Genomic DNA, 10952 nt, shown 5'->3' with positions numbered 1-10952 from the left:
CCGCGTCGCAAGCCTCCGCTGGCCAGAGCTCCCGCGACCGCTCGGGGGCCGACGCGCTGCCCCTTCCGGCCCGCGGGCTCCGCTCGGCTCTTCCCGGCGCGCTCGGCCTTCGGCTGTTTCCGGAGCCACTGGCGGCAGGTGGCTGAGGCGCTGCGGCGCGGGCTGCAGATGTCGGACCTGCGGGCGGCTGAGGGGCCTGGCGTCCGGAGCCCCGCAGCCCGCCAGGGGCCTGCGCGCGGCGTCGGGGACGGCCCGGGAGTGGAGGGGAGCCAGGCGGCCGCCTCAGGTACGCAAGGCCGGGCGCCGGCGGGTGGGTGCCGCCGGCCTCGGGGCCCCGCACCTCGGCGCGAGACTCGGCCGCGCTCTGCCACGCGCTGCCCGGCGGAGCTGACCGGACCGGCCTGGGCAGCGCGCGCGGAGCCCCTGCCTTCGCTCCTGCCCGGGCCCCGCTCCCGCGGGCCGCGACCCGTGCCCCTGCCGCTGCCATCCTTTGGGCCTGGTCTTCGCTCGAGGTTATTTTCTACGTCTGTTTCGAAATGCCTTGGTTCCTGCCCCGCTTGGTTTCTCAGATCAGCCCAGATGGTAGTGACAGGGCTGCTCTTACCCTGGCGCTTCTGCTTCTGCACGCCCGCCCATCACTCCTTGGCTGCCGACCCCGACCCTACTGGCTTCGCTGCCCCTGCTTGCGACTCCCCACCCCGATCCTCACCGCTGTCCCAGGTCCCAGCCTTTCCACGCGCCTGTCTGCGCCCATCCGAACAGGCAGCTTCGCCTTCCTGTGTCCAGAATCCCACTTGCTCTAGCCTCCCTGCACATAGGTCCCTGCGCCTCACCTCGCATCCATCCTCTCCACCTCTCAGAGTGGGCGAGATGAAAAGCAGAGTTGGAAATAGGCCCTGGGGTCTTTCGAATGAACATAGTGACCAGAGCCAAGGCAGGAAATAGGGACTGAAATAGGAACTTTGGCGACCTCCCGCATTCTTGGGGACCCTCCTCTTGTTTAGGAGACTGTCTCATTTCTACCTACGCTAGATTCTGCGTGTGGATTACTTCATTGTCACTGTCAGAAGGCGAAAGCGTCCAGCGATTACACTTTTACCTTTCAGCCCTCCTTATGATCATCACATAGGATGCAACTAAAAAGATGCTCATTTGAAATACAAAAGGGTAGGTAGGAGGAGAGAACTGGTCTCACTAAGTAGCAGGTATAAATTAAATTTCTAGTTCTGAAATTAAAATAGACACCATAAAGTGTAGCAATAGGGGTGGTGCCATGGTGCCCGGGTTGGAGTCTGAATCTTTCATTTACTTGGGCAAGTCACTAATCTGTTTGCTTCCTCATCTATAAAATGTGGGCACTATAGTACCTGCCCAAAAGATTGCTGGGAGGATTGCATGGACCACTATGTATGAGGCACTTGGTGCCTAGGCCACGGTACACACTAAACTGGTGTTATCCATTATTATGAGCATAAGGTCTGTTTGTGCTCACTGAAACTCCATGTACTGTCAGAAGAGGTGTTCCTGGATGCGTATCTTCCAGCATGGTGACTTTCCCCGTCTTTTACGTTTATCCTAAATATCTCCCATTTCCTAATGCTGCCAGGGTCAAACACACATGCACACCTTTGAATCACCCAGCTTTTTCCTGTGACTTTTTATTCTCTTACTTTAAAACATCTAACAAATGTCTTTTTTCCTTCTTATGAACTCTTTTGCTTTGTAGTAAATTCAGAATTGATGGCATGTATTTAACATTATAGCAAGAGAAATTTTAAGCATACTTTCGGAAAGATTAAGCAAAGGAACACTCAGAAAGTCTCATAAACACCTGTCCCTTGCATGTGTTAATATTTATAAATTAAGGATTTTTTTTTTTTACTTCCCCTTTAGATCCTTGTGGCAAGTATACCCAAGCATTTTAAATAGAAAGGCCTTAAGAATAGGCCAGGAGTGTATTGGAGGATAGTGGGTTTGTCTCTGAGTGTGTCTCCCCTCACGCCCACCCCTTGTAACTGGTTCCTGCGTTCACGTTTTCCTCCCAGGATGTTGATAGATGTTATGATTACTTTCTTCCTCTTGCCCTCAGAAAGCAGGGTGAGTGTTGATTTTTTTTTATGTCATGTAGGCGTTTGTTATTGTAGCCCAGAGCAAGCTCTTCCCCTTGAGGTAAGATTTGTTGCTAATAAAATAGCTAATAGAATAATAGTAATGATAGCTTACATTAATTGAATGCTTATTCTGTGCCAGAATGTGGGAAAAAATTTCCTTGAATTATCTGACTTAATCTTGTCAACAGTCATTTTCTCCGCATTTTACAGAAGAACAAACTACAGCTGAGAGTTTTTTGCCCAGGTCAGGTGTGGAGTTTTTAACTATCTGTCTGATATTGTCACCTTGTTATGATGACGTTCAGAATAGTCTTTTATTTTTATTGGCCATTGATCAAGTATTGGTATTCTAGGGCAGGTTATGGTCTTTGCTGTCAAGGGGTTTTTAGTTTGGTAAGATGAGAGTACCAGGAAGAAAAATCAACAATGCAAAACTTTATATAATTTGTTGTCTTTTATTACAATTCTTGCTGTGTGGCTTGCGGGATCTTAGTTCCCTGACCAGGGATGGAACCCGCGCCCCCTGCAGTGGAAGTGCAGAGTCCTAACGGTTGGACCACCAGCGAAGTCTCTATTACAGTTTTTTATGTACGTACAACCAAAGAGACCAGCTTGAGGGTAGGGACAGAATCTATCTTGTCTGTTTCTCTTCTAGAGCCCTTGATGTGTCCTAGAGGTTCTGTGATATTTGCTGGATTGTGCGGCAAAGTCTCAACACAGATTTGAAGGAGCACTGGATGAATGTGAGGAATTAGGGTTGAAACATCAAGAATGCTCTTTAGGTTAAAGCAGTGCTTCTCAACTAGGAGCGATTTTGCCTCTCCCAGGGGGCATTTTGATTGTCACAACTTGGATTGGGGAGGAGGGAGAGCACTGTTACTGAGTGGGTAGAGGCCAGCGATCCCGCTAAACACCCTCCAGGGCACAGGACTGCCCACGCAATGGAGAATTCTCTGGCCCCAGATGTCAGTAGTGCTGCCTTTGAGAAACCTTGAGTTAGAGTTCAGATTGGTTTCCAAAGCAGTGTGTGAAGCATGCATTTGACTTAGCTCAGAGTTACATGGGCTTGGGAGTAAACTCAAAACACTGCTTCAAACTAGGAGTTTGATTGGATCCTTCTGTCCCCTTCCTCTGGGAAATGATCCAATGAGTGAGCAGTAGAGGCCTAAGAATGAAATCAGAAGAGGTTTCTGGGGACTTCCCTGGCCAACCAGTGGTTAAGACTCTGAGCTTCCACTGCAGGGGATGGAGGTTCTATCCCTGGTCCGGTAACTAAATCCCACATGCCATGTGGCCAAAAAAAAAAAAAAAAAACCCAACAACAAAAGAGGTTTCTGTCATCTTCTCTTAGAGGGAAAACAGCAATAAGAAATGAGATTGGACTTTCAGTTGTTATTGAATTAAGGGTTTTAATTTTTTCAGTGTGTCTTATTCCTTCAAAGGAGGAATTTATAATTATCCAGAATAACCATGACTTGTTTTTTAAAAGTATTCTCAGCAGAGAATACCTTTTGAGTATCTTTATGTTTGTCAGCTAAGGTTTTGGTTATGAAGCAAGAAAAATGTTGATATTCTTCTGAACTAAGCTCTCCAGTGGTCATAGTATTCTTTTTGTTGTATGAACTCTAATTGTTTTTAATAATCTTTTATTTGGGGCACCTGGTTCTTCAGCTCCTACGAGGAGAGAAAGATCACTCTTTGTATAGTGAAACTCTCTAAAGGTTATATCACTTAAGAACAGGCCGTTTCTTTCTTCTTGGTTTTTTTGTTTGTTTTTTAAGTTTAGGAAGCTTGGGGGAAAATAAAGAGCAAAGTCTGTTATGGCCTTGAAGTGAGTAGTAGAACTTGGTCTGGTGTATATGACCTTGAGAGCTATTAATGCATGTGGACCTCAAGGACTGCAAACAGGTCAGGTGAACTTGTTCATTATTCTTATGTAGGATTTAGAGCAGTGCAATAAGTCTTTCTGCAGTGATGGAAATGTTGCTTATCTGTGGCTATTTCAATTTCAATTAAAATTTAAAAATTGATGGTTACTATATTGGATGGAGCAAAAGAGTGGAAGTCTATGCCAAAGAACCCCAGTGGTTTTTGGGTTTCTATTGTAGTTTTATATCAAAATGCTATATATTTTTTCTGCCTGTGGTTACTACTTTTCTTACAGCAGTTGTGTTTTTTTTTTAATCAATTGATTAATTCATTGACTATGTTGGATCTTCGTTGCTGTGCACGCACAGGCTTTCTCTAGTTGCAGAGAGCAGGGGCTACTCTTCCTTGAGGTGTGCGGGCTTCTCTTGTTGCAGATCACCGGCTCTAGGTGCGCGGGCTTCAATAGTTGTGGCATGTGGGCTCAACAGTTGTGGCTCGTGGACTCTAGAGCGCAGACTCAGTAGTTGTGGCTCACGGGCTTAGTTGCTCTGACACATGTGGCATCTTCCTGGACCAGGGCTCAAACCCATATCCCCTGCATTGTCAGGCGGATTCTTAACCACTGTGCCACCAGGGAAGCCCAGCAGTTGTGTTTTTATGGTGTCAAGGTGACCAATTTAGTCCTGTCATAATTCAGTCCATAACAGTACAACCCGAGGTCTGTAATCTGAATGACCACAGAGTGCCACCCACTCCTAAGGGCTGAGGAGAAACTGGATCACGTGAACGTGGTCTCTGGATTTGGTTGGATGATAAACTCAGCTAGTTTCTTTTTGTTTAAGCCTCTTGAGTCTATAACCACATAACCTGCTTTTGGTTCCTCTGTACATGAATCTAAGAGGCTGGGCTAATTATCTCTTCGCTGCCTGTTTAGTGAAGGGGAAGTCCTATGAGACCTGTTCTAAAGAACCCTGACCTGACATTCAAATGCTTTAGAAAAAGCTGGCTTTTTGGTCCTGTTTGTAGAGAAAATACAAATACACACTACATTTAAATCTGTCACGTGACCAGAATGTCCGAAACCATATTCTGATAACAGAAAGAAAACTGGTATTTTAAAAATTGTCAAATGTAAAATAAATTATTTTGAGAAAATTTCTTTTTCCCTTCTCACTTTTGCTTTAGAAGCCATCAATTAAAATTTGTTATTCTTTTTTTTTTTTTTTTTTTTTTTTTTAGTTTTTGGCTGCACCGTGCGGCATGCAGGATCTTAGTTCCCCGACCAGGGATTGAACCTGGGCGCTGGCAGTGAAAGCATAGCGTTCTAGCTACTGGACCGCCAGGGAATTCCCCCAAGTTGAGTTATTCTTGTGTTTCCATTTTCTCCTCTTTGTTCATTGTTTCCAAGACTTTGGCCATTCAGGTACCACAGTCAGAATTTTTGCTGCGTTGGAGAATACATTCTAATATTATTTGGTTATTGTTTTTTCTTTAAATTGACATTTAAAATTTTGTTTGTTTCATTCTAAATAATATCCGTGATGTTACTAGTTCGATGTATCAATTTTTCCTAAGACGTATGAAAATAAATACCCATTAAAATAAAAAACATTTTCCTAAGTACCATCTAAATTTGCAAAACTTGTCCTGGTTTCTTTCTCTGTTCTCTTCTAGGAATACTTGTAGAATTGGTCTATATTTGGCTGACATAGTAAAAGCTAACTATAGAAAAATTGGCTTTTTCTTCTTTATAGGGGCCTAAGTTTTACTGAACAAATTTAGGGAACCCAAAAAGCTGTGTTTGTAATTGTTTTCTCTCTCTTTAAAACAGGACTGCATATTCCACATGTTAAACTTCTGGAAATATTATATTTCTTTCTCCTTTTCTTACTTCCTGCCTCTCTGAATCCAATTACAAGTTGTTTTACCAGTAGTTCTTATGTAATGTAGCAAATATCTTTAACCTTAAAAATCAAAAGCAATATCTCTTTTCACTTTTTTTCCCTGCATACATTAAGTTGTTAAGAGGTTATGATGGCTCTTCACGTATGAAAGACGCTTAACCTAACTTACAGTAAGGGAAGTGAAAATCATAACTACACTAGGTAGTTTGGTATCTCACTAGGCTGGTAAGGGGGTACAGAAACAAACACCTTCATGCATTGCTGATGGGGGTGGAAATTGGTAAATTGCTATGGAGGGCAATTTGTCAGTATCTTTCAAAATTATATGTCCTAATTGATCCATTTTTTCCAGGGTTTATCCTATAGATCACACACCTGTTTAATGACGCAAAGTTTTTATACTATTGCTTGTAATGGTAAAAGATTAGAAAGGACATAAATGTCAATAGGGAACTGGTTAAATAAATTATGGAATATCCAACCAATGAACTATTAATCAGCTGTGGAAAAGAATAAGGAAGTTTTTTTATATATAGTTATGGAAGGTCTCTGAGATGTAAGTGGAAAAAACAAAGTGTATGCTAGCATGTCTCGTATGTCCATTATTTGTGTGAAAAAGTGTATATATATATATCTTTTTTTTATATAAACTATTTTTATTGGCATGGGCTTTCTCTAGTTGCGGCAAGCAGGGGCTACTCATTGTTGCAGTGCACGGGCTTCTCATTGCTGTGGCTTCTCTTGGGCTCTGGAGTGCAGGCTCAGTAGTTGTGGCGCATGGGCTTAGTTGCTTCACAGCATATGGGATCTTCCCAGACCAGGGACTGAACCCAAGTCCCCTGCATTGGCAGGCAGATTCTTAACCACTGTGCCACCAGAGAAGTCCTATATATTCTTTTTATACACACATACACACTTTTTTTTTTTCAGATCTTTATTGCAGTATAATTGCTTTACACTGTTGTGCCAGTTTCTGCTGTACAGCAAAGTGAATCACCTGTATTTATACATATATCCCCATATCTCCTCCCACTTGAGCCTCCCTCCCATCCTCCCTATCCCACGTCTCTAGGTCATCACCCATCATCGAGTTGATCTCCCTGTGTTATGCAGCCTCTTCCCACTAGCTATCTGTTTTACAGTTGGTAGTGTATATATGTCAGTGTTACTCTCTCACTTTGTCCCAGCTTCCCCTTACTCACCCCCGACCCCGTGTCCTCAAGTCCGTTCTCTACATCTGCATCTTTATTCTTGCCCTGCCACTGGGTTCATCAGTACCTTTTAAGATTCCATATATATGCATTAGCATACGGTATTTGTTTTTCTCTTTCTGGCTTACTAAACTCTGTATGACAGACTCTAGGTCCATCCACCTCACTACAAATAACTCAATTTCATTCCTCGTTATGGCTGAGTAATATTCCATTGTATATATGTGCCACATCTTCTTTATCCATTCCTCTATTGATGGGCATTTAGGTTGCTTCCATGTCCTGGTTATTGTAAATAGTGCTGCAGTGAACATTGTGGTACATGTATCTTTTTGAATTATGGTTTTCTCAGGGTATATGCCCAGTAGTGGGATTGTTGGGTCATATGCACACACTTTTTTAATGCAAAATATCTCTGGAAGACTACACAAAACCTAACACTGGAGGTAGGGACTGAGATGGGAGGAAGTTCTCACTGTATACTTTTATTCTTTTTGAATTTTGAATAATGTGCATATATTACCTATTCAGAAAAAAATACACACAAGCATGTCATGAGAGTCTTCACTGTTTTTATATTGCAAGTTGTAGCCATTCTGTATATCTCTTTTTGCCTTTCTACTCATCAGGAGCTGATCTCTTCTGGGCTTTTTTTCTCCCAGATGAAGTTTCTATGAAATAGTTTGTAAGTCTCCTTAGGGATTATTTTCATATAGTTCTTTTTTAAATTGAAGTATAATCAATGTATAATATATGTTACAGGTATACAATATAGTGATTCACAATTTTAAAATGTTATACTCCATTTATAGTTTTTTTTTAATTGAAGTATAGTTGATTTATAATACTATATTAGTTTAGGGTATACAACATATATTATGCAACAGTATATTAGTTTTGGGAATACAACATGTTCATAGATTATATGCCATTTAAAGTTATTACAAAATAATGGCTATATTTCCCTGTGCTGTACAATGTATCCTTGTTGCTTATTTGTTTTATTTTTTAAGTTCATTTATTTATTTCATTTATAGTTATTATAAAATATTTGCTGTGTTCCCCATATTGTACGATATATCCTTACAGCTTATTTTATTATTTTACTCTTTAAATCCACTACTCTCTTCCTTTATTTTTGCGCTAATTTTCATTTTTGTCTAAAAATTCAGCCTTACTGAAGTCTTTATTGTGATCCACTACTTACAGAGGCTGACACTGTTAGCCAGTGACAGAAAGAGGGCAGACTTTTAAAAATTCTATTTTGTTTCCATTTTATTCACGAAGGTATCTTAAAATTGAAAAGGGTAGAGGCAATGCGGGTTTCTGATTTGAGTAATGGCAGACTAGGTAATTGGGATTATTTCTCCTACTGGGGACAATTAGGAAATAATTGTCGAAATATAAGCATCTGCTTAAAGATCCTGGAGAGCTAGTCAGCTAATCAGGTAATGAATAATTATTAGGCTATGATCCATGTGAGCACAGAAGTATAAAGACAGAGGTCCAAGGATGAGAGTCCAACTTGGGGTTCCTTTCTCCTTTGAGAGGATATGCTGGACTCCTAAGTGAGGAGGCTGAATGCTGAGACTGTGAAAGTGCTTCTCTGAACTAAACCACCAGGGATTAATCAAGTAGGGGGAACCCTGGTGAACCCCGCTTTCTCTGGGTTAGGACCATGGAAGGCCATGTTCTAGAGGTAAGGGTAAGTTAGAAGCAAGGCCATTGCAGAGGCTACAGCTCAGCTTCAGAAACATCTACGTTCATGAAATTGGATTAAGGTAACCCCAGGGTGCTAGTGACCCCAGGTATGTGAAAGAAGCAAAGGCAAATCTTTTCTGAAGGGTCACTGTAGTCTTCAAATTATTTTGACAAACAATTTTGCGAGGACAATTTCTGGCATGTATCAAAAATGACCAAATGCATGAAAAGACACAATCTGAACAAAAATAAAAAAAAAACAACAGTAAGAATGAATCCATGGGGGCATCAGATTTTGGAGTTACCAGATACAGACTGAGAATTATATTGTGAGTCAACTATACTTCAATTTAAAATTATATTTATTATGTTCAAGGAGATAAAAAAGAAAGTAGAGAAATTTGGCAGAAAATTTAATTTATAAAAATAGAACCAAATAGCACTTCTGTAACTGAAAAATACAGATGAGAATGAAGAACTCTGTTGATAGGTTTAACAATAAGTTATTACACTTGAAGAGAGAATAGTGGACTAGAAGAAAGGTCAGAAGAAAATAGGTAAAAATACAACAATGGAAAATTCAGGAAAGAGAAAGAGTCATAGAGGATATGGTAAAAAGGTCTAACATTTATGTAGTTGGAGTCCTAGAAGGTAAGGACAGTAAGAATGGAGAGAAACAATGTTTGATGAGATAATAGCTATGAATTTTCCAAAACTAATGGAATCTACAGATTCACAAAGTCCTGTACATCCCAAGGAGGGTATATAATCCACAGTAGGTACACATTAAATTAAAACTGCTATAAAACCAAAGCAAGGGGAACTTCTTTGGTGGCACAATAGTTAAGAATCCGCCTGCCAGTGCAGGGGACCCGGGTTCGAGCTCTGGTCCGGGAAGATCCCGCATGCATCAGAGCAACTAAGCCTGTGTGCCACAACTACTGAGCCTGCACTCTAGAGCCCGTGAGCTACAACTGTTGAGCCCATGTGCCTAGAGCCCCTCCTCTGCAGCAAGAGAAGCCATGGCAATGAGGAACCTGCGCACCACAATGAAGAGTAGCCCCCGCTCACAGCAACTAGAGAAAGCCCATGTGCTACAACGAAGACCCAACACAGCCAATAAATAAATAAATAAATTTATTTATTTATTTATTTATTTATTTATTTATTTATTTATTTAATTTATTTTTTCCACCTTCCAGCAGGTTTATTTGGTTGCATACCAGCCAGTCAGGTACAAAACCAAAAACAGTCTGCCAGGAGGCTGGCCCGGGAAGCGGGGGGTGCAGCATCTGGGCACCAGGCCCCGGGGCACCAGGGACACACTGCGGGACAGAGGCCGCCTACGTGGGAGGCAGCATGCTCTGCACCCTGAGGAGGAAAGGGGGCAGCCCCCTGGGTCGCTGCCCCCTGAAGCCGGCTTCCACTGAGGCCGGGCAGGCAGGAAGGCCGCCTTGAGCTGGGCAGTAGCGGGTGTCCAGGGTCCTCAGGAGCTTCCTGGGGGCAGGATGGGGAGCAGCAGCAGAGCTGGGAGGATGGAAGCTGGGACTTTTCCTGGTCCACAGGGTGGCACCTCTCTGGTCGAAGGTGCCCCCTGCTCATCCTTGCCTGTTGGGTCGCTCCACTGGGCTGGATGCCCTGTCTGTGAAGTTCAGCAGGAAGGGCAGGAGGGCCTGCTGCAAGATGGGCAACTCATGGGCAGGGTGAAAGGCAGTGTCCTCCACACCGGCCCTCCTGCGGCTGGATGGTTGAAAAAGAGGGCACCGCAGCTTTGTTAAAAACCGAGTCAAGCTCTTGAGGCAGGGCTGGGAGAGGGCCGGCGCTCGGAAGGCCCTTGGCGACCTCCCTCCTCTGGTCAGAAGTCACAGTTGCTCTCCCTCTCGGGCCGTGCCTCTTGCTGCCTCATGGCCTCCAGGAAGGCTAGCTCCTTGGCCTCTTTCTTCTGGTTCCGGGCCTCGTACTCCAGCCTGTTCTTAATAAATTTATTTAAAAAAAAGAAAAACCCACAGCAAAGACAAAATATTAAAAGTAGCCAGAAAAAGATTACAATTTGCCTTCAAAGGAATAGTAATTAGACTGAGCTGACTTATGCACAGAGCAGTAAAAGCTAGATTATCTTTAGAATACTGAACGAAAATAACTACCAATATAGAATT

The 10952-nt window shown here is 42.9% G+C and overlaps 1 protein-coding gene across 2 annotated transcripts in view; it reads left to right on the top strand.

The window, feature by feature from the left end:
• Positions 1-136: 136 nt before the first annotated feature.
• TMED8 (transmembrane p24 trafficking protein family member 8) overlaps positions 137-10952 on the top strand; it is a 33262-nt gene continuing 22446 nt past the window's right edge. Inside the window, exon 1 of one of the 2 annotated variants that reach the window (XM_057732352.1) lies at positions 137-286. In XM_057732352.1, the coding sequence (XP_057588335.1) occupies positions 169-286 (118 nt within the window). In that variant the 5' untranslated portion in view covers positions 137-168. The remainder of the gene's footprint in view (positions 287-10952) is intronic. The other variant, XM_057732353.1, reaches the window with a different exon arrangement.

Source organism: Hippopotamus amphibius, chromosome 4, assembly GCF_030028045.1.
Source record: "Hippopotamus amphibius kiboko isolate mHipAmp2 chromosome 4, mHipAmp2.hap2, whole genome shotgun sequence".
Lineage (NCBI taxonomy): Eukaryota > Metazoa > Chordata > Mammalia > Artiodactyla > Hippopotamidae > Hippopotamus > Hippopotamus amphibius.
Note: the sequence above shows the minus strand (reverse complement) of the source record. Positions and strands in the feature narration are given on the sequence as shown.